General features: G+C 41.1%; 4 protein-coding genes across 6 annotated transcripts; 2 read left to right on the top strand and 2 right to left on the bottom strand.

Annotated features, from left to right (window-relative positions):
* Nucleotides 1-264: 264 nt before the first annotated feature.
* Nucleotides 265-1,835, bottom strand: LOC130689017 (uncharacterized). The gene is made up of 2 exons (XM_057512036.2): nucleotides 900-1,835; nucleotides 265-839 (listed from the first exon to the last, which is right to left on the bottom strand). Exons 1-2 carry the CDS (start codon nucleotides 1,219-1,221, stop codon nucleotides 298-300), a joined length of 864 nt encoding a protein of 287 aa, XP_057368019.1. The 5' UTR covers nucleotides 1,222-1,835; the 3' UTR covers nucleotides 265-297.
* A 739-nt stretch (nucleotides 1,836-2,574) lies between these two features.
* Nucleotides 2,575-4,373, top strand: LOC130689016 (CCAAT/enhancer-binding protein-like). The gene is made up of 2 exons (XM_057512035.2): nucleotides 2,575-3,190; nucleotides 3,308-4,373. The coding sequence occupies exons 1-2, from the start codon at nucleotides 2,843-2,845 to the stop codon at nucleotides 4,091-4,093; spliced, it is 1,134 nt and encodes a 377-aa protein (XP_057368018.1). The 5' UTR covers nucleotides 2,575-2,842; the 3' UTR covers nucleotides 4,094-4,373.
* A 10,347-nt stretch (nucleotides 4,374-14,720) lies between these two features.
* LOC130689251 (uncharacterized) lies at nucleotides 14,721-16,697 on the bottom strand. The gene is made up of 5 exons (XM_057512281.2): nucleotides 16,106-16,697; nucleotides 15,879-16,027; nucleotides 15,475-15,804; nucleotides 14,973-15,253; nucleotides 14,721-14,868 (listed from the first exon to the last, which is right to left on the bottom strand). Exons 1-5 carry the CDS (start codon nucleotides 16,550-16,552, stop codon nucleotides 14,840-14,842), a joined length of 1,236 nt encoding a protein of 411 aa, XP_057368264.1. The 5' UTR covers nucleotides 16,553-16,697; the 3' UTR covers nucleotides 14,721-14,839.
* Nucleotides 16,698-18,194: 1,497 nt separating this feature from the next.
* On the top strand, nucleotides 18,195-22,902 carry LOC130688369 (guanine nucleotide-binding protein G(s) subunit alpha-like). Of its 3 annotated transcripts, none has more exons than XM_059497053.1 (9): nucleotides 18,195-18,446; nucleotides 18,689-18,971; nucleotides 19,150-19,222; nucleotides 21,240-21,294; nucleotides 21,413-21,532; nucleotides 21,732-21,829; nucleotides 21,914-22,042; nucleotides 22,189-22,594; nucleotides 22,707-22,902. In XM_059497053.1, exons 2-8 carry the CDS (start codon nucleotides 18,833-18,835, stop codon nucleotides 22,466-22,468), a joined length of 894 nt encoding a protein of 297 aa, XP_059353036.1. In that variant the 5' UTR covers nucleotides 18,195-18,446; nucleotides 18,689-18,832; the 3' UTR covers nucleotides 22,469-22,594; nucleotides 22,707-22,902. The 3 variants fall into 3 exon arrangements, with proteins under 3 accessions (XP_059353036.1, XP_057367328.1, XP_059353037.1); XM_057511345.2 differs by having other exon boundaries at nucleotides 18,683-18,971; XM_059497054.1 differs by lacking the exons at nucleotides 18,195-18,446; nucleotides 18,689-18,971; nucleotides 19,150-19,222 and adding an exon at nucleotides 20,894-20,997 and having other exon boundaries at nucleotides 21,219-21,294.
* The last annotated feature ends 317 nt before the right edge of the window (nucleotides 22,903-23,219 follow it).

The following is a 23,219-nucleotide window of genomic DNA, read 5'->3' as shown; positions in this document are numbered from 1 at the left end:
ATCTTCACCTTCATCACTCTGTGAAGGAAACGTGTTATCTTGTTTATGCGTGGCATTATAAAAACAAAAACAAAAACAAAAAAAAACAACTTGTGAGATATTTCCGAGATCAAATGGTTCGTTAGTGATATTTTTGCTCCAGCACATACAAATAGAAGCCTCATTTACCAATTAATTAGATGATAATTGGGGGTATGCAATTATATGCAAAAATGCAGAGAAAAAAAGGAAATCGTTAGCCACGTTCTGCGTGACAAACCTAAACACATGTATGAAATCAATGTATTGGCATGGGTTTTATTCCAACATCAAAATTTCTCCCTGAATGATGTCATTTATGTCCTGTTGCTGGACGGTAGATGCGACTAAGGTACCTTGCTCATCTTGTTCAATAGTTACGACGACTGATTCGCCGTCTTCTGTGGTCCATATGTGAGGTCCGCCAGTGCCATCATCGACGATTGTGTAGGTCTCGGTGATTTCTCCATCTGCATTAATTTCTTCGGAGGATTCAACGGTGAGAATTTCTTGTGCTTCATGTTCGTTCGCTAAATCTACACAATCCACTGTGTTATTGGCGCTGATGTGCTCTTCCATCAATGAATGTTCAGACATATCAGTTTGGTCTATGTCACGGGATGTGGAAGGCTGAGGTTCTTCTTCATTATCAGACTCTTCGCCTTGTTGCCCCAACAGAGCCAGTACTTCTTTCTCAATTTCTTCTCTGCTTCTCCCAGTGTTGGGCATAGCTCCTTTCTTACTTTTCTTGTTATTTGGTGCAGCTTCAGCAATAAGTTCATCGAGATCCACTTCTGTCAGCCTTTTCATGCTCTTGGTACCTGATTGTCAGGGCTGGTATGAAACAGATTTGACACTACAAATTAGCACATGCTTAATACCTGTGTGGCTGACAAAAAGTTCCTTGAGCAGCTCCAACTCTTTCTTGAGACCTTCAATCCGATCTTCCAGTTTGGTGTTTTCACCCCTTAATTTTTCCACTTTGTCTAATGTGTTCTGTGTTCTCAATTTGGTTCTTGTGCGGCTCTTCTTAACAGCTTCATTATTTCTATCTCTCAGTTTGCGGTATTCTTCAGTATCTTTTTCAACATTAAGTGAACTTTTAGCAGGGGTAATTTTCCCTTTGCTCGTTTTAGATGATTTCAAAGAGGTTTGCTCTGTGCTGCTCATAGCTCCATTACTCTCTTCACTATTTGGCACCATTTTCAATGATGGTAAAATTTGCCAACTCAATTCACTTTTATGCCTATTTAAAGGAATGTTGAGTTGTTGAATTATAACTTTAGCATGAAGATGCCCACTTCAACACAAAAGTTTGTTAATTTTTGTTCTTTGAGGAATTTTCTTTTGTAATATCTTTGGTGCAATATGAAATATGCAGGAATCAGGGTTTAAATAGTTCCTAGAAATGACAAAAAAGTTTTATCTCGTCAAATTGTCTTAGAAACGAACGACTTCCGACTTAATGTTGACAATGCCAAGAGCGCGACGCCATGTTTTATGTTCTGCTGATGCAATAACAAATTTCTAATGCAGCGTTGCAGCTCAAAGTCGAAAATCCGTACCAACCAAATGTCTTTCAGCTCACGTTTCTTTTCATATCTTTTCGGGTTTCTCTCATCATCAGTAGCCCTTGCATTCTTTTCGATACTGATAACCAATGGACAACGAGACGCACATACAAACATAAACCTTATCTAACCGGGAATTCATGACATGATTTCATAGCTTGATCGCATATGGCATTTTCTATTCAGTCATTCTTCGAGAATCTTTAATTAAAATGAATTTCATTCAAAAAAAAAATTAACAATTTGACGAGATGTTGTCGCCCTACGCCTTCAGATTGTTAACGAAAAGATAATTGCCCTGCCGTGTGTGAATGAGTCATGCTATATAGCCTGACCACCGGAACTGATGCGTGAGTTGGAAGTCTCGGAACTGGCTGGCTACTGGTAGTGCTGGCCTTCCGGTGTGCACGTGTATGCTCGAGTTCTTGGAAGTAGAAAGGAAAAAAAAGTATATCTCTTTCCATATGCCCTTTTTCTGGTTTGCCTTCTTTTCCCGCGAAAAACTGCCCGAACGCAAAAAAACCGTAAAAACAGAAAAATAAATTGGAAGTTATTATTTATTATTATTTACAACGAGCGGTGTCGCTAGTGACGTCACTCGCGACGATTTTCGACGAAAAACGAATGCGTCACTACATGTTCCGGTGCGGCCAATAGAAACGGGTTTTGTTAGGCCTGCTGTAGTTTTCCACACATTTCAAACCTATATTTTTTTCTCAAACGAAATTTAGAAAAAAAAAAAACGAGGACTTTGAAATTCATATTACTATTTTATCAAGCACTAGCGCCACTAATTATTTGTTTTTTAGAAGAAAACAACAGTTGACGATGATTCATCTTAATTTTCATTGGGTTGTATTCGTTGTGTATCATGTGCGCGTATCAAAGCCAATCAGATGAAGGCGAATGACGCCAAGTTGGGCGGAGCTAAGACGATCACTGCGCCACCGCTTTCAGTCTATAAAAAGACGTCGGCCAACTAGGCGACTAAGCCAGTGTGCTAGAAGCTCTTTTCTTTGTTGGACCCTTTCCCTGCTCTCCCGTCTTGGTCACTTGAACTTTCTCCAACTGATTAGTTGATGTTTTCCAGACAACACGAGAGGGAAAGGAAAAAGTGCAGAGTCATAGTGCCGCGCCACCTAATTAGTGTTTGTGTGTGATCCGAGAATTAAAAGATATATAATTTTTGACAAACAAGAGTAGTTCGATATCTTTCCCGTGTTGTGGGGGGTAAACAATTCGAAGACTTTTGGATGATTACTAGTGGCAGTTCACCGCCATGTTCTTTGGTGGCCATGGATTCGCCGCTATTCTATGAGCTTCAGGACCATTGTCACGACGTGAACTCAGTGACGAAAAACCAAAACCAACAGCAGCGTCGTAGTGTGCCGAACGGGCTTCACTTAAATTTGAACACGTCGAGTAATTCCATCGCCGATTTGACATCGGCGCGAGGACTGGCTCCCATCCGCGTGCCCCCATCCGGCGCCGTTTTCGGAAACGCGCCCGGCTCTCTTCCACAGCAGCAGCAACAACTTGCCGAGGCCTCCTATCCGGAACTGGCCGATATCAACACTCCCGAAATCTCGCTGGATCTCCAGGTAATAACCAAAATGCTTCAATCCATTTCTTTAAAACGTCTATTTCTTTCTTCAAAAAAAGAACATTTAGGACAATGAATTTATTTTTGAAACATTTGTTGTGTTTAATTTGAATAGGGTCTGATTGACTGCGAAGGATTGCTGTCGGACTTGTCCCGTCAGTCAGGTTCTTCCGGCAACCCTTACTTGGCCAACTACATGCGCCAGACTCAACAACAACAGCAACAACAACAGTACATGCCCCACCAGCAGCAGCAGCAACAACAACAACATCAACAGCAGCAGCAGCAACATCAGCAACAACACCAAACTCATCCAGCCAGCCATCACCATCCGTACGGCGGTTTGGTGAAAGAAGAGCCGCTGGATTCGGGCACGTACAGTCCTCCACCGCAGCAGCACTACTCCGGCGGAGGCTACACGGCGTACGACAGTTCTTACGGCGGCCAATATCCGTCGACTAGCGCCGGTGGCGGACACAACAATAACAAACTGTTGGGTTCCAGTAACATCAACAGCCCTGGATCTGTCAAAAGTGTCTCGTCGTCGGTGAGCGAGTCGTCTTCTTCGAAGCGTAGCGGTGGTGGCGGTGGAGCTAGCGGATCGGGCGGAAGTAAACGAGCTGATAAGGGGACGGACGAGTACCGCCGCCGTCGGGAGCGCAACAACATCGCCGTACGCAAATCACGTGAAAAGGCGAAACTTCGATCCAGAGAAACGGAAGAAAAAGTCAAACTCTTGGTGCGAGATAACGAACGTCTCCAGAAACGCGTCGAGCAATTGACGGAAGAGCTCAATATCCTCCACACTCTGTTCACCAATGTGGGTGGAGTGCCCGAAAGCGTCCAGCGTGAAGTGGCTAAACACCTGGAGAACATTCAGCACCAACAACGCTATCAATAATTCAAACAACGATGATTGTAAGAAGGAAAAAAGTCTTGCCACGACCACCATTACCAGTGATGTGATGCGGATCAGCGATGACGTCTTATTCCACCAGTGTTGTCGTTGTGGATGTGGCCCGTTGTCGTCCGCCATACAAATTCGAAATGATTTCACCTATCCCTTTCATGATGAACCGGTACAGCTTCAAACGCAGCCCATTTGCTCCCAATTGCTGCCCCTAGTCGAGTGCTGGCAAAAAAAGACTTGATCGATGGTCCGGTACTCGATTTAAAGAAAACGACATCAATCGAATTTTTTAAGAAAAAAAAAAAGAAATTGATTTGTCTGTCGAAAATATATTTTTGTTTGTTTTTTTTGTACGTGTGAAAAGAGTAATATTTGAGGGAAAACAAAACAAATTTGTTATCTCTGTCCTTTGAATTTGAGGGAAAAAAATGAAAATGTTTGTCTCTTGAGCTCCACCCTTTTTGTACGCTGCGAAGTGTACGTATCCAGAATTTTCGTCCCAATGTTATCGTTCTTCATCACCCAGATTACAAACACACATCTAGCGAGTGACCCTGCTATCTTCACCTTAAACCAATACCTTTTGTCGGAAGCAAACCGTGTCTGTTTTTGGAATTATTTATTTGCAATTTGATGATGACTTGCCTAGTTATCGAATATTCGCGCCTTTTTACAATTCCGTCAAAAACAGAAAATTTGTCAGCCCTTCTTTTTCTTGTCTCGAAATTTGTGAGAAACACTTGGATTTTTATGCGTGTGTTACCTGGTTTGAAAGAGAAGATTTAAAAAAATTGTCAACGCACAAAAACGAAAAAAAAAAGTTTATCGAATACAGTCAAAATTGTGAAAAACAAATAAAACAAAAAAAAATTTTTGTTTTAGAAACGAATTTTCAATGAGCGCTATGCAACAAGTGTGTTTTGTGTCGATATGTCTTTTCCCCTCACCCTCCATATATTTGATAATGAAAAAATAATAATAATTAATACAAATATTTTTTCGTACGGAAACACAAGCAACAAAATTCGAAAAAAAAAACAATTTCTATTTTTCATGTTGACGGTAGAAACTTGGGACAAAAGAAAAAGTGTATCTGTATAGAAAAACAAAAGACGGCGACAGTACGGTGTGGGGGAGGGGGGAACATTATATAGTGGTAGCTCACACGCGGGAGTGTCCGGGTGAAAGTCGAAACCGGTTGGAACGAGATGTACATATGCCCTTGCATTTACATGCAGCATTGGCCGTCCAAAAGTGACGTCGATCCACACACACACACACGAGCTTTGCCGTGTAGTTTTCGGGTATACGTGACGTAGAACGCGTGTGGTTGCACGGTCGTCCGGGTTTTCCCGTCGTTGCCCATGGCAACCCAGCACCAACCCACAAGGTTTTCTTTTTCTTTCTTTCTTTTCTAGATAACAACCATAATGTTTTCGTGGGTTCTTTCTTACTAGCCGAAAAAAAAACAATATTCTTTTTTTGTTTTGTTTTTTAACTCTGTCGTCTGCTTAACCAGCCAATTTAAATGTTAAAATTAAGGGACATTTAACTAATGACCCGTTGAGGATATTAGAGTGCACAATCGACCCAGTTCTTTTTTTTTTTGCTCGAAAACATTTGCGAAAATGAAATTTTTTATTGCTTTGTTGGGTATTACTGGATTTTTTATGTGACCTCCGCATCCTACCAAGGTCCCAACCAGTTCGAACTTGTTTTCCTTTCACCCCTCTTCTTTTACTTCCCTTTTCAAGTTAAAACCCGCTATTTGATTAACAATTAACATTTTCTCTCTCTTCTACACATGTTGATTTAAGCAGTAAAAAAAAATCAACATGTGTACACCTACGCCACCTTAATTTCACGCCCACCCGATTTAATGGCATTCAAAGTTATAGTTTTGCGGTTTTTCCTATTAGACCTATGCGTATATACGTGTCATTAGGCGATGTTGCAATCTTTTCAATAATCATATTCGTGGAAAAACCGCCGATGCAAACTTCCAAGGAAATATGGCGGCAGCCGGCTGGATTTGTATTAAGAGTTCCGGAGAACATGGATATTCCGTGATGTGTTTGCTTTTGTTCCCGGAAAACTCGTTCGATCCCGCCGTTTGCCGATCCTAACCACTTTTGTGAAATCACGCGTGTTACGCAATAGTAACAACAATTTGATTATTATCGTATTTTTTTTATGTTAAGTTCCATTTGCTTTCGAGGAATTTTTATCGTTTTGAAAAAGTTTAAGTTCGGGAACACACATGAACGATCTTCCCGAACAACTCACGCAATTTTCCATAGTGTCGTCATGGCTTTACTCTTATCACATCCTATCGATGTTGTTTTTTTTGTTTTTTTCCGAAATTTTGATTACAGAAATGCGACGCACGCAACGTTCATTCATACAAAATATTTTTGCTTTCCCTCCCGAACGGAAAGTGGAGAAAGAAAGAATAAAAAACAAAAACAAAACAACATTACTCGTCATGTGATGGACGATGATTTTTTTTTTCGGGATAGTGCGAACATATGCCTCCCATCCCCCTTTTCTCCCGCCGGGGACACTCAGCGTTCGGGACCAAGGTTAAAAAAAGCAGCACATAAAATAGAAAAATTCTTCGTGAAAATCATAAAAAGGAGAAATTCCATCAATTGAAATGTTGGAAAAACTTAGAATTTCTGGTTTCCAATTTGTACCGTTTAAGGATCGACATTGTTTGAAAATGGTCACGTGATGATCCGAGACATCGGGAATGACGTCACCGGATGTATGCTCCTCCCACTCCTTACCATTGTTTTTTTTTTCCGTTCGACGAAGACAGACGCTGAGAGAACCTGTTGTTTGACATTCCGGGCATACCAAAGCTTCCTCTTTTTTTTTTGTTTTTGGCCATTAAAACAAAAAACCGAAAATGGTATAACAAACTCAATGATGGAATAATAAGTCATACTTTTTATCTTTAACAATATATTCCTGTTTTTTTTTTTTTTAATGGTTGAACTCTCCCGTCACAGCTGGGACAGATGTCGGCAAAATCCCAATCAATTTCCCAAATCGATATTTTCTTTTTCTTTTTTTTTGTTTAAATTGTTTATTGTAAACTTGAATTTCTAACTTAAAAAAAAAGGAGAATTCACGTATGATGACGTAATACTGTACTTATTATATTTAATTTTAAAAAGATTTGATTTGTCAAATATTTAGAAAAACAAATAAAAGGAATTATTGCGACTTGGCATCGAGCAGCAATAGTAGTAGTATCATGGTGTCACGCACCCGATGACCTTCTTTTTATTTCTCTCTTTCTCTCAATGCTATGGCCGACCAAACCGCTTTGGGCCACGCGTAAACAACAGCAGCCCCGCACACACACACACACAGCCCAGCGAGAAAAGTAAGCTTGATTTATATCTATTTTATTTTTATGCTTTTAAAAAACGAAACCCTGGTGGTGGTGGTACGACGGTTCGTCCGATGAACTTGTTGACGCAGTGAATTTTATTTTATTTTTTTTTCATCTTCGTTTTACTGTAACTGGTCGTATCTCTTGCCAAGGCGACGGCCGCTAGGTGGCTGCAAAAGGGGGTCCCACATTTTAGTATTCCGTCATGGTGACTGGGCTGCGTGTTGTTGGGTGCTTTTAACCGAGTCAAGGTCGTTCACGAGACTCTTTCTTTATTTCTGTATTTATCAAAGACGAACACAGTGAAAATGGGGGGGGGAATTATTTTTAATCATTAAGACTTTGATTTGTCACGAACGTTGCCAAGAGTTAAAAATAATGGGCAAGTTTTTGTTGTTTGGATTTTGTGTGAAACCAAGACAAAAAAGAATGCCCAAGTTTTTCCACCCTAGTGGATTGGAACGTAATGGAAATATGCGATTCCTACAAGGCAACACACACAAAAAAAAAGAGAAAGACAAATAGTTTTCGGGCATAAATCAAACAACAAAAAAAAAAGAGAGAGAAAAAGATACGTTAGAAAAATGGCTTCCAGTAATTTATCAGGGTCGACTTAAAAATAAACTCGTGGAAGACGAAAAACCTGTTTCCTCGTTTTCCCTATTCCAGTTTGGAATTTGCAAACGTTGGCGAACGAAACAGACGAAGGGTGAAACGTGATTTGACGATACATGTAAAAATATCCAATCACAAGTTTTGTTTTGTTTTCTCGTTTGCATACACAAAAAAAAAAACTATTAGAATAAAATCCGATAAAACATTACAACCAAACTGGAATTTTCACATAGATGTAGATCACACACTCAGCCCATAATATGCTGGAAATTCTAGTTTTTTTTTCTTTCTGGTTGTCATAGTGAGCAGAATGGACTCGATGAACTCAACGTGCCCATGATCACGTGGGCAGCGTTTGCTATAGCGTGAATAACAAAAGAAAAAAAGAAAAAAAAAAGATCCAAACTCTATCCCGGAGGGCGATTGTTCAAACTTCGCTAACGGCGATTTGATAATTTTTTTTTTTTATCCGCATTTTCTTGTTTAAATTTTTTTTAGCCTTGGAATACGTTAACTTTAAAAACTAGTTTTTTTGTTTTTTTGTTCTTGATTGGGCTGTTTTAAAGAAATCAGGTAGAAAATTTTATGCTGAGTCATTGTGTTTGAGATGAATACGTCGGGAAATTGTCCCAGATTATTTTTTGACGAGTTACCCTCCCATAAAATCATTTTTTGCCCTTAATTTTTCCCACGTGCAAGTTTTGAACATTTGCCAAAAAACAAAAAAAAATCTCGGGATTATTAGTCAACGCGGGAAAACCGCGCCTCTTGTTTGCGAAACCTATAGGTATTGACCGTATTGTTTGTATATATAGTCACGCCATCTCACTTGTTTTCCTGGAAAGGTCCCCCCTTTTTTTTTCTTATTCTTAGCCGGTTGACGTCTGTTCTCTATTTATTTCAGCTGAACTGAAGTTTTTTCTAAAAAGACGGATCGTGCCATTTTTTCCCGGAACTCCCGTGCAGGTCCCCGCCTCCCGTAGCAACTTATTCAACTCCCGAATTAAGAGATAGCCGCTCTTTTGTAATTATCAACGGAAGACTAGTAAATCGACTTGTTTTTATTTGAATTCAATGCCCTGTTTTAGGGACCGCTGATTTCTACGAACTAAAGGATTTCTCTCACGAAAAAGCTTTTAATTTTTTTTTTAATGACCAATAAGAAGCCAAAAAAAAAAAAATAAATAAAAAGGTTTTGGGCACATCTATTTGAATGCTCATTCGTCTTGTGCGTGTGTCGACCCCGAAAAAGTCAATATTGTCAAACTGTCCGTTAATAGCTATTCGATGTTTTTTCCCACCTTGCGTGACTCGAGATGAACAGTTTGGAATATTCCCCCCCTCTATTTTTTCTCCGTTTCAACGTCCTTGCCTAGTCATTGGTTATTGCGAAATTCTTCTTCCCAAAGGTCGTTTATTCCTTTTTTTTTTCTTGCACGTCTACAGCCATAAATGGGCAAATGATGTCGGCCGTGACTTCCCGCGTTCAAATTGCGTCAGATTACAGAGAAAATTCTAATTTTTTTTTTGTTCTTCTTTTGTCTGACCTCTATAACTTCTCTCTACATCTCCCACACAGAAGAAGAAAAAAGTTGGAATTTAAACATCCCACGACTTCCGGACGACTCTCACTGCCGGTGCATTCCTTGCTATCCGGTAGATTTTTCGATAGAAATTCATAACAAGCGCCAAAAGGGCCCCCTTTTTTTTTTGCATAATTAATAATAATGGGGTGGTGGAGGTCTAACCTCATTATATAAACACAAGGCTAAAGAGACTATATAAGGTTGTTAAAAAAAAAAAAAAAAGAACTTTGGATGGAACTGGAGATTGAACAGAAAGGATATCCGACTCCGCCCTGAATCGTCGTCGCCGCCGCCGTCGTCGCCGCTCTGGTTTCAGATTATCCCCTACCCACACATTGAATAGTTAACAAAAAAGAGAGAGAGAGCCCCCCAAAAGCACAATTGCTTCAACAACAAACCGCAAAAAGATTAGAGACATTTCCGCTACTCTCGCCTTCATATTCATCCCGTTTTGTTCAATGATTAGCGTTTTTTCTTTATTGTTCAAACAACCCCACAAAAAAAAAAAAATGTAACGATCGTAGACATGAATTGCCGAGTTTTCTATCTGCCGGATAAGGCTGGAATGTCCGTGACGTCATTATCTGATGACCTTTACCGAGCCTATTTGACTACGTTAGGTGTTTATTAGGGTTTTGCATCTCTCTGTGTTTTGTCCTCCATTTGATACACTCGAGAAGGATAGAAAGAGAAATAGAGGAACGTGTGGCCTACTTTTGGCCACAAATCTTGCGGCTGGAACCCAGGTGGCGTTTTTTTTTTCTTTCCAGGACACACGCGCACTTTCACTATACACAATCGCGGAAGTCCGCGTGAAAGTCTCGTTGTCCCTTTTTTTTTTCCTTCTTTAAATAACTCTTTTTTTTTTTTTCAAAGCAAAAAGCAATTCAACATTATCGTCCTCCCTCTTCGAAATTGCGCGTTATATAAATAGCGTATGTAAAATAATATCGACAGCTATACAAATTCGAGTGCTGAATTTCCATATTGATTTGTTTTTGCAGTTCAAAAAGACTTTTCTTGGTGTGCGCATCGACAACGCACGTAACGGGATCGCTACATTGTCCAGTCATACATAGTTCCATTTACAAGATGCAAAACGAGACGTGTGCCTTTTTTTGCTGTTCTATATTTGAGGAGTTTTAAGTTTGTACGGCACTAACTTGATCATCATTTTTCAAAGAAACAAGAACAAAAAAAAAAAGCGAAAGTTAACGGTGCCTTCTGCTGTAGATCTCTCTCTCTCTCTTGGTTTTCACGTGAGCTCGGTTGGCCGCGTGTGTTTTATTCGCTGGAGCATTTCCTCGTGAAAGTCCGTTCCGTTCGCCGCGATGAGATAAGAGAGCTGCTCACAAAAGCGCCCAGGGAGAAAGAGAGGGGCGGGAGAGAGTTTTTTTAGTTGTGTGTGTGTGTGTCGTTCGTTTTCGGGGTTTTAGGTTAGGTGGGTTTTGATGGGGATGTGAAAGCGAAAGTTTTTTTTTTTTTTTTTTTTTTCCTGAGCTGTTTGCTTGATAAGAGAAACCATATGGTCCTTTTTTTTTTTTGCTTCTTTCCGCTAGTTTAAGTTAATTTAGGGGATTTTCGTTTTTAAGTTTCCCGACAGTGTCTGCGAAAATGTTTTAATTTTTTAGTTCTTTTTCGATTTGGTTTTCGAAAATTTTGTCTAGACATTGAAACGGATTCTTTTTTTTTTTGTTCATTTATGGATATTCAATCCATCTTCATTATGTATAGCGACTATACAGCGAGAACGAACGAAAATGTATGTTTTGCCTTTGATCAAAACAAACCAATTGAATTTGATCTGTCGGCAGTCCGGGGTGAACGAGTACGTTATTCAAAACGAGCGAAATATTTTGTTTGTTATTTTTAAAAACCTATTTCTCCAGCAGTCGATGTAATCATCGAACATTTCTCCAACAATAGAAGTATAACGGTTCACCTGTTTATCTGATCACCTGGTTCCAAGAGTGAAAACGCGCGGGCTAGGCGGCACCAGGAAACGGGAAAACAACAAGGACGACAGAAAGTAAAGGCGAAAAACAAAAAAATATAGTCCGTACAGGAACACAGGTTGAACCAGAGAAACGATAAGGCACTAACCGCCTGTCACCCACTTTCCCAAATGTGGGTTGGTTGCGTGTGCGGTGCGCTATCGATAGAATAAAATAATTCCCTAGTTTTTTTTTTTTTTTATTTAAAAAAAAAAAAAACCGCACGGGTGGTGGAAATGGAAAGTTTTTTTTTTCATCTAAAAATGGGGGAAAAGACGAGAGAGTTTTCATGAAAAAACTATCAGCTGAAAGTCAATGTTTCCGCGTGCGTTCGGTTGGCGGTCGTTCATTTTCACTCTTAATTTCTCACCGCAAAAATGTTATTATTGTTAACAAGAAGTACGCGCACAGACTCTCACTTTTTATATTTTTTCCCCCCTACGTTTCGTCCATTTTTTTGTCTTTGTAGTTGAAGATGTAATTATCAAAATTCATTGTTAGATTGCGATACAATGATGCGCACCCGGGTGAGAAACAAAAGTAGGTCATCATTTTTTTATCAGCTTCCGTACCGATAGCGTCATACCCCCACCAAATGTATTTTACTCATGTAATTATGCGTAAATACTCTTGTTTTAATACCATACGGGTGTGTATACGCGTCCATTATTCCGTTAAATAATTTATTCGCCATGACGACGTCAATTTTTTTTACGACTCCCGAAATAGCGTCGTAGGTATCAACGAAATTCCAAATTGAACAAGTGTTGATTTGGGGCCAACGAGGGAGACCTCGTTTGATAAGGAGCGTTTGTATACAAAACTCCTTGACGAAAATGTGTGATAACTATTTAATTTAGCCCAAATAGACTTTAAAGATGTGTGTCAGTTGACAGGACGAAAATTGAACTCAAGGCTGTTTTGATGAGTTGATAACTAAGCCTACGCAGGCCTATTTTATTCAAATGACCCCAACATTTTTTTCTCTATCATTCACGTACCATAAAATTTGAAAACTGTACTTTTTTCCTTATACGTTAAATGATAAAAAAAAATGATAAAATGGGAGCGCGCGATAGGAAAAGTTATCAACTGAAATAACACTCATTGAAAAAAAAATTGAACTTTTGTGAGTCTAGAAAAAAAAATGTATTATTAGAAAATGGCCCTCGCTAGACAAACGACAAAGTCCAAACAATTGAAAAACGCGGTGAAAGCCACGGCAATTGTTGCGCCTACGTGATCGTTTACACGCGCGTGTAATGGACATTCATTTTAATAAAGACTCCCTTTGTGTGTGTGTTGAAAAAAACCCATATTTCTTGTTTTTTTTTTCCTCCAATCTTCACATTTTTTCCCTTCTCTCGTAGTCGTGTTTTTTCAAAAACATATTAGCCAACAATATGCGCGTGTATCCAATCGTGCGTGTTGCTTTTTATCTGACTGCCGTCCCTTATATTCGCCTTCAAGAAAAAGATTCCCAATTAAAGGGGCAAAAATTAATGGTGTCTTGTATACAGAAGAGAAAGAAAACTGCGTCATTGTTGACAGCAGACACACACAACGACGACATTTCCCTTATCTGACCTTTTCCATCAAAGAGAGAAAGAGACTGCGCCGCGCTTTTATAGAAAAACTAACGGGAGTTTAGGCTCAATGACGTCGTCTAATTCGTTATGCGTCCAATTTCAACTGGAACACCAACAACGCGAACCGCTAGGGAAATCTGTTGATCTTGCAGAGTTGAAGTATCTAGAAAATCTATAAATAATTTCGTTTCAAATTCAAATGGAACTTGTTTGCATGTGTCTTTTTTTTTTTTTTCAGGGCTCAAATAAGATTAAAGTGTTGTCGGTAACGCCACCTGTTGGATTCTAATTCCAGGAGAGAGAGAGAGCGCAACGGGGGTAAAGAATGTTTGTGAGTAAAATAGGAAATAAAAGAAAAAAGAAAAGGAAGGAGTAGTTTTTTGCCTAGTTTCAATTTTATCTGAACGACGGCAAATGGAGCCACGTGCGCTTTCCAGTTCCTCACGGCCGCACCATAGTTGACAACAAAAAACCAAAAGGTGGGAGGAGACAAGTAGCCAAACGAAACGTTAGAGTATTACAAAGTCGGGAGGTAATAAAGTACTGCCAACAAAAACAAAAACAAACAAGAAAAACAAAAAAACAAAAAAGAAAAGAAAGAGAGAGATAGAACACATGGCCTAGGGGTGCGAACCACGTACCAAGGTGTACCCCTCACCTGGTAACAAGGCCGGCCGACCAGTTATCCCTGTTTGGTGGTCCGATCGGAGGGATACGTTTCTTTCATTACGGTGTATAAATAAATATAGCCTCAAACTGCCATGAACTCTTCGGCAAACGACTCGATGCTGGACAATTGATTGATAATCGTGTCCTTAAAAATACAATAAACACAAGTCGACGACTTTTTTCCATCTGCTTGTCTCGACCCCCTTTGATACACTCTTTTTCTTTTTTGTTTTATCGGAATCTGCACTGCGAAAAAATTCTCGGCGTTCAACTATTTTTAGCAGCGAAACGAGAAAGGTAAGTATAAGTACCTGTGTGTGTGCTGCATTATTATTCCAGAAACGCCATCGTCACAACCGTCACTTGTATGTGGGAACGGAAACCGGTCCCGAAAGTTTTTGCTCGCCTGTCCTCTTGGTGTCCATCTTTCTCTTTTTTTTTTCTTTCCTTTTATCCCGATTCACGCCAATCTCTTTGTCGAGTTCATCCACCTGCGTGCGTGTGTATATAAAAGCTATATGAACACACCACTTGTATATATTTACTGTGCATGTACCACAGATTGTTTTAATTGGGACAAAGCTATATGCATACATACATTTATTAGAGAAGGAAAACACGACTGGTCACAGCAACTAAAAAAAGGGGAATTTTTCTTCGATGCTGGGGATTTTTCTTTTCCAGTTTTTTCGTTTTTCTTTATCAAGATAAGAGCTTTGACAGTCTTGAACTAAGCAAATAGTAATTTAAAAAAAAAAAAGGGAATTTATAAAAGGGATATTTACAAATTGATGTGTACACAATCTTGAAAATTTCCCCACGCAGTAGGAAATTTTCTTCCTTTTATTTGACTTGAGCAAATATAATATTTCCGTTTGAAATTAAATCGTAGTACGGCATAAAGTGCAACCTGTAAAAAGAAATAAAAGGACCCATCACTGATATGCGAAAATACAAAAGGGCACGTTGATTAATAGCTTCTAAAAAAGAGAAATACGAATTCTCTGTTTTTGCCTTGGCATGGACAGCTCCATGTTTGCAGAACGGTCACAGTCGAAGGGCGTCTATTTTCAGCAACGTCGACGATACTATCAGCACTTGCAGAAGAACAAGCACCTCCATCAGCAGCGTCCGTGAAGTCGTGTACGCTTGTACTGCTGCTGCCGAGGAGACCATCACCAACAACAATGTTGCTTAATTTGGATACCTCCTCCTCTTTGGTGACCTTTTTGCACAGCAGTAGCAGGTTGAAATCCAAAAGGAGGGTCACTCCTCCCATCAGCTCCACGCTCTGCCTGATTTTGTGTTTGGAATTCACGCACCATCACAGTAAGAACAGGGGGGAAAGGGAGGGAGACAAATGTGCATAATTGAATCGACTACCAAGGATACCAGAAATGCCAATCGGTCAACGAATGTTGGAGAATGGCTATTTCTGTTTGATTATTTTTGTGTGTGTGTGTGTTTGTTTTTTTTCTCCCTTCATACGACAGTAATGTATGGACGCTGCGCTTACCAAGGTTCGTAGATGGACACAATGTCACCAGCTTGGACGCTGCTGAATCTCTCCCAACGCTCCGGGGTGAACAACAGGCTGACCCTGTTGTAAGATAAACTTCCTTCAACTTTGGATTGTTCTTGAAGAAGGTTGCTGCAATGAGCGAAACGGTGGATTTTTCCAACCCAAAGGCTTTCGATCCTTAATTTTAGCCTTGCGCTAACAGAATCACCTAGTAACGTCGTCTCAATTGTTGAAGATGAGCTTAACTTTTGCTGAAATTTCCATAAACGATAGTCTGATTCTTGACGAACTAGTAACTTAGTCAGCTGCTTAGCTAGTCCACTTCTGTTAAAAACATATAAAATCACAAATCATACTGATATCTCTTACATAATAGGCTGATGTGTGGCATCTCTTACGACTTATACTGCCTCTTCTTTCTGGCTGATCCTGTTGGGATTGGCTTAGCCCTGACTGTTTTCTTCTCTGGTGTTGATATTCCTGAGTAGTATGAGGATGTTTGGCTGATTGCAGTAGAATTCTGTGACCTAATACTGGCATTGGTGACCTGGGATTATGAATGAATGAAAAAAACTATGTACCGAGTCAGCTATTAGCACACGGACAAGGCAAACAGGTAACTTACAGTTGTATCAAGTTTATCTTCACTGTCAGACATAGTTCTCTCATGCACAATGATGTCATCTTCAGTTCCAGAGCTTTCCGAATGGCTCTCTTCTTCAATAATGTGATGGTTGCTCTCTCGATTGTGTTCGGCTGAAGTATGAGAGAGCTGAAAATTCATCGAAGGGGGTGTTTCATCAATATCAATGAATAATGACTTGGGCTTTAATTTATGAAGACGTATTGGACTGCCTTCGCTAGTCGTTGGGCTGCAAAAACTGTCAATAACAGGAGATTCCCTTCCTTTAGTGCTTCGAGTCCTTCGTATAGACCGCAAAAATACTGGACTATCATCAGGCAATGGTTTTTTTCTCTTTCTTCCACAAGAGAGTATCGGTGACGCCAATAAAAGCTTTGTACTTTTGCCTTTCTTTTTACAGGATAATACTGGAGATTTTGATTCTTCCATGTCTTTACGATTCAAAGCTGGGGAAGGTGAAATTTTTACAGGTAAAAAAAAACGTGGGAATCCCGCCAAAATATTATTATTTACTTTGGTTCTTTAGCGCCATCTAACGCTGATTAAAAGTCCTATCCAATGTTAGCAAAAAAATATAGCTCAATTTCGAATACCAGTAAAAAATCACAAAAACCTTTTGCTTCCATTTTCCAACAGTGACGTAATAATTGCATTCACTGACATGTAGATTTTCATTTTCTAAAAAAAAGTAACATTATTCAAATCGAGTTCGTGTTGGTATACGTTCAGAATGCCCCCGGAAGAGACGGCACCAATTTGAAACGACCTCGAAGGTGTGGTAATAGTTCCCGGAAGCTGAAATTTGCATTATCTTACAATACAGACGAATACAAGTGTTCTACTATTAAGACGGGCAACAGTAAATCAGGCTGTGCGTGCAAATTTAAGTTGCTTTTCTTGTTAATGGAAGCGGATGTATGTATACAGACCGAACAGAAAACGCAATGGGCTCCATCCCAGTATCGAAGTTGGCTACAGGATAATAGGTGCAATTGCATATTCATCGTGGGTTAATGGAGGAAAAGAAAATATATGTTTCACGCCATTTTGCACCGGTAAAGGCCAAAGGAGTGGAGCTGGGCGAAAAGAAGGTTACGAATGGAATTTGCCATTTTCGAGGCCACTTTCACCCATAAGCCATAAGCAGACGTTTTCTTCTTCGTGCGTGTTTGGGGTGCAGTGTGGCACCGCCGCCAAAATCTTTCGATTCTTTTGGGAGGAGAAATGAAATGACCGGAGAGGAATTGGATTCTTCTATCTCTCTCCCGCTAAGCGAATGGCCGTCAAAGGTCCAACGTTTGCTTACATGCATCGTCTGCCTATCTTTCACATTTTGAAGAGCACCTGTTTTGGTTTCATTCACCATCAGTAGATGGGCAAGATGCACATGTCAGCCTTAAGATGGCATTCGTGTAGAAACCATTCTGTCTACTGCAAGAAAAATAAATTTACCCAAAAAAACTCCCGTTGAGGATTATATTTCAAAAGAAAAACAAAACTAATAAAATTGTTCAATAACTAAACCGCGTCGTTAAGTAAGGTATTTTCTATTGGAACAAAGAGGTTGGCAAAAGGCACAAGATGGAGGTAAAAGCCAAGTGAAAGAGTAGGCCGCCGCTAGAGAGAGCTACTGAACATTCGTATATTATCAAAGACAGTGGGGTGGATGGGATATAACACACAGTGGTGTTTTGAGCAAGTATGGCGGCTCTCAGAAGCAGCAGAAGAGACGACGGCTGGCCGCTCCGTTTGACAGTGAGCTAAAGCTGTTTGTGTGTGTGTGTGTGTGTGGAAGAGAGCAGAGAAAACGATTTTTAAGTCCTCACACCGACTGATTCTCTCGTTCGACGGATACATAAGGAATCGTCAAGTTATCTACGTGTGTGTGTGTGTGTGTGTGTGTGTGTGAGTGAGTGAGTGAGAGTGAGTGATGGCTGCATCACTGTAGTGGGTCGGGCCGAACCCCCGTATCTTCTTCTTCTTGTTTTTCTTCCTCACCACTCTCCTTCTCCCTCGATTCGGTGCTCTGATGAACACACGCACACGGATTATTGTTGATACGTATTCTGTCTGGAATCTCAACTTGTTTAGTGGACTTGCTCAGCACCTCCACCAGAATCGTGTGTTGCCACCCAAGGCACTCCCAACCAAAACGGATAACAGGAGCCAAACAGATCCATCCAGCTAAAACTCAGCCACAATAGGGAACAAGGCGCCGAACGGGCGGTCCACCGGATCGCCGAACGAGTCCGGCACCGCCGTCGACAGTGTCAAACCATTGGCAGGGCCCTGCCCCAACGACCTCACCAACTCTCACCCCTTGGTATGACTTAATCGTAGACTTGCTTCAGTTCAAGCGATCTGCAGCTCACCTTCACCAATGTGGCAGGTGTATTCTCACCCACCAGGCTTCACAGACCGATGAACTTGTGATTGGTGTTGGATGACCTCGCAGTCACCTTTGAGCTGGCCACGCTGACCCTGTCTGGTCTGGCCTGACTGCTAAGACCATTTATTAATACTTGATGCATCTAATGCCTATGTTTTGATCTCTTTTAGAAACAGGTTCAGTCAAAGAGTGGAGGCGGCCGGCCGAAACCTCAGTCGGTCGAAAAGAAGAGCTACGTCGCCTATGCGGCGGGAGGAACGACGGATCGCCAGCAGCCGCAGCATCCGCCGAGCCGCCGCAGCTGGTCGACGGCCATCGTCATGGGCTGCTTCGGCCGCAGTTCCTCCAAGTCGGATGCGGAGGAAAGCAAGCGGCGCAAGGAGGCCAACAAGAAGATCAACCAGCAAATACAAAAGGATAAACAAGTCTACAGGGCCACGCACAGGCTCCTGCTGCTCGGTACTTTTCCTGATTAAACTACAACATATTATCATGTTTTAAAGTTTTGCCTTTTATTCCATATCCCCCGCGTCTTAGTGTTCGTGGCTTATTATTAGCTGTTTGTCAATTCGCTAATCTTCCTTACGATGATATCCACAACCTCTACCAATAATTTGATCATGATTGTATTATTCAGGAGCCGGTGAGTCGGGCAAGAGCACCATAGTCAAACAGATGAGAATTCTCCACGTTGACGGATTCAGCGAAGAGTGAGTTTCCTTTATCCTCAGTCCTTGTCTCTTTCTTTTTTCACCCTCCCACTAGTTGTGCCTTACTCTTCCCCTCCTCCCTGATCATCTTAAGCGTGAATCTTGAGGAAAGGTATTCAGAATTTGACGATGGGACTGAACCTTCTTCTATTTTTTATTTTTGCTTCTGTTTGAGCAAAACGGCGAGATGAATGGTAGAGTGGCGCGGGCACAAGTGGGTGCGAAAAATCGACACACACACACACGACCCAGCAATAGTTTTTGAGAAAAGAGAGGTGGATGGGAGGAGCCACCGATTCCTCGTAGAGAAAGCCCCGAGAGAAAAGAGGAAAAAGAGTTTTTTTTCCCTTCTTCGTCTTCTTCCCCCCTGTGTGTGTCTGCGTGCGTGCGTGTGTCGCGCATCGATCGGTAGCTGATATCTCCTCCCCCACCCTTTTCATCCCCTATTCCTCCTCCCTTTCTCTCTCCCGTTTTCGTTCGTTCCGTCTCTCGCTATATATCGTGTGTATATGTGTGTGTGTGTACTGTACACACACACACATACAGCAGCGTTTTGTACCTTATAGGAGAGAGAGAGAGAGAGAGAGAGAGAGTCTGGAAGCGGTTCTTTTTATAGTTCCTATGGCCACTCCTCTCTCTCCCCTCTGTTCATAACGTGAACTCGTTGGCTGATCACGTGACCGCATCGATCCTTTCTCCCTCCCCGCGTTTGCCTTCTCTCTCACTCTTCCTCCCTCCATCTATTCATCTCTCTTTTCCTTTTACACACTCTTTTCGGGTGTGTGTATGTGTGCGTGTCTCTCTCAATCATTGCATTAATGAGCAGATCTTTTGTCACCCACCGCCACTACAGCCCATCTAACAAACGGACCCATCATCACCAAACAAACAGACACGTACACACAGCAAGAAAAAAAAAAAGGAAGTTTTTTTTTCTTCTTTTCGCAAGGGTAGTGGTAGGGCGAAAAGAGAAAGAGAATACTCGTCTTTGTGTGTAGGTAGTAGATGGTTGTTGTTGCTGCTTCTGCAGCATTGGCCATCTGGACGCAGCAGACATCGTCATATGGGCTTGGTGTTTGATAGTTTTCACCTTTACCTCTCATAGTCGTTCTCTCTCGCCCTACTCCTTACTTTAACCGATAGATAGAGCGGCCAGTAGTAGCCGCTTTGCCCACATTCTCCGCGATGACATTCATTTGAAAATGGGGAAAAAAGGAGAGACCAATGGCTATGAAAGAGAGAGAGGCAACAATACATACACACACCTTGACGAAATTATTATGATTATTATGCATATATATACCGCAGAGGGCAACCTCTGTGTGACGTCTATTGTCGTTCTTTTTTTCTTTAACGGGGTGGGAGGTATTTAACAAAGCGTAAAGAAATCACAAGCCAAACATTTTTCCAGGTTTCCAATCATTCAATGTTTTTTATGGTTTTTTTTCCCTTCCTTGTAACGATTTCTTCCTCTCTCTTTTTGCGAGCTGCTGAAAGCAGTCGAAGAATGGAAGGAGGGACCGGAAGAAGAAGAAGAAAAGGAGGAGGCAAAGGGAATATATCAATAAGACGGTCGGGTTGGGGTGGGTGAGTGGGAGTTTTCGGCAAGGAAGGTGGGGTTATAGTGTGTATCTGTGTGTGTATGTGTGCGTGTGTATAGTATAGTGACGGTTGCCATGGAAACGCATGATTCTATTTCTGGCCTTTCGTCGTCATCGTATCAAATCTCCCAAGACAACAACCCCATGTTGTCTGCGTGCGTTTAAACATGGTGTGTGTGTGTGTGTGTGTGTGTGTGTGTGGTGTTTTTAGGGTGAGAAAAAGACAAAAAAGGACTAAGAGTATGAAGACGTTGTTATGTCTGTTGCGACAGGGAATCACTCACGTGGGGACCGTGACAGAAATATCATTCAAAAATGACTGCCAGTCTATTTTTTGACTGAAACACTTGTCTTATCTATTTTTCCCGATTTTTCCCGTGTTACTTTGCTAATAGTAATGTATTTTTTTTTTTCAGGGAGAAGATCCAAAAGATTGAAGACATCAAAAAGAATATTCGTGATGCCATCCTGGTAAATATTATTCTTCACGTAACAAAATCAGTCTAATGTGGAAATCTGTTGAATTCAATTGTTCATTGTTGTTTTGTATTGCTGTTTTTTTTTTTCGTTTCAACGTTTCGCCTCGCAGACAATAACGGGAGCCATGAGCACGCTGACGCCACCCGTCTCGTTGGAGAATCCTGCCAATCAGTTTAGAGTCGATTACATTCAAGACGTTGCCTCGCAGCCGGATTTTGATTATCCACCTGTAAGAGTTTTAACCTATAACCGGCGTCTGTAACGTTTTTCTCAACCCTCACTCCTGTCCTATTTTGACTGGCCTTTGCTCAGCTAACAGAGATCAATAGTCCCCCTATACTCTCACATCCACTGATGTCATGGCCAACATTTTGTTTCTCATTGTTTCAATTATTTTATTTTGTTTTTGTTTTATCCCGTCTCTCTAGGAATTTTATGATTATACGGAGGTCCTATGGCAAGACAGGGGCGTCCAAGCATGCTACGAGCGCTCTAACGAGTACCAGCTTATCGATTGTGCCAAATAGTAAGTATTCGATTTTTATTGAATTCATTTTTCCTTTTGATAAACCCGTAATTTTGTTTCTTTAATTACTATATAAAAATGCAGTTTTCTGGATCGAGTGCACATCGTCAAGCGGTCCGATTATACGCCTACCGAACAGGACATTCTACGTTGTCGTGTCCTGACTTCCGGTATTTTCGAGACTAGGTTCCAAGTCGACAAAGTCAACTTTCAGTAATATGATCAAATTTGTTTTTCCTTTCTATTTATATGTTGTTTGTCTAATTTGGGCTTGAGGGTGTCCGTGCGGTAGGCCATGCACTAAATTGACGTATTTGTTTTGCGTGTGTTCCACCAATTCCACTTCTGACCCTGCACAGTATGTTTGACGTGGGAGGTCAGAGAGACGAACGACGCAAATGGATCCAGTGCTTCAATGACGTCACGGCCATCATCTTCGTAACGGCGTGCTCGTCGTATAACATGGTCCTGCGCGAAGATCCCAGTCAGAACCGACTGCGCGAATCCCTTGACCTCTTCAAATCCATTTGGAATAACCGGTGGCTCAGAACGATATCGGTTATTCTCTTTCTCAACAAACAGGCACGAAAAAACTTTTCTATATCAGCAGTTCATTCATGGCCAATAATGATCTTTTAATTTATGCAGGATTTACTGGCGGAGAAAGTACGAGCCGGCAAGTCTCGCCTGGACGAATATTTTCCCGATTTTTCACGTTACGTCACCCCGCCAGATGCCGCTACCGAACCCGGAGAAGATGCAGAGGTCACTTGTTGTTAACCCCCCATTTCCCATCATTTGATTAATTCTATTATTGATTTTTGGGTATTTAAAAAAAGAAAGTTTTACATTTTCTTAAACCCTCTTTTTTTTTCAGGTGGTAAGGGCCAAGTATTTCATTCGGGACGAGTTCCTCCGCATCTCTACGGCATCTGGTGACGGGAAGCACTATTGCTATCCCCATTTCACCTGCGCCGTGGACACGGAGAACATTCGGCGTGTCTTTAACGACTGCCGTGACATCATCCAACGGATGCACCTTCGCCAGTATGAGCTCCTCTGAAAAATGAAGGCGGTAAAAACTAAAGAAAAATTGCCACTCGCGCACATTTAAGGAACGAAAAGGAGGAAAAAAGAAAACCTGTCCCGCCATCCTCCCTCCTCTTGTCGCAGGACACACACCTTACACACGTTATCTACCGCTTCGGTGTGATTCATTTCCTCTTCGTCAACCAATCCTCCTCGTTCTTACCTTTTCCCTATCGCCTGTCCTCTTTTTACCTTCCCATCGAGGCATTGGCGTTTCATATAGTACTACATTATAATCCTTCCCCTCAACTCCATCCACTCGATCCGCCAAGAAAGAAAAAAGAAAAGCGGATGAGGAGAT

Source organism: Daphnia carinata, chromosome 9, assembly GCF_022539665.2.
Source record: "Daphnia carinata strain CSIRO-1 chromosome 9, CSIRO_AGI_Dcar_HiC_V3, whole genome shotgun sequence".
NCBI lineage: Eukaryota > Metazoa > Arthropoda > Branchiopoda > Diplostraca > Daphniidae > Daphnia > Daphnia carinata.
The sequence above is the reverse complement of the archived record's forward strand: the minus strand, read 5'-3'. Positions and strand labels throughout refer to the sequence as shown.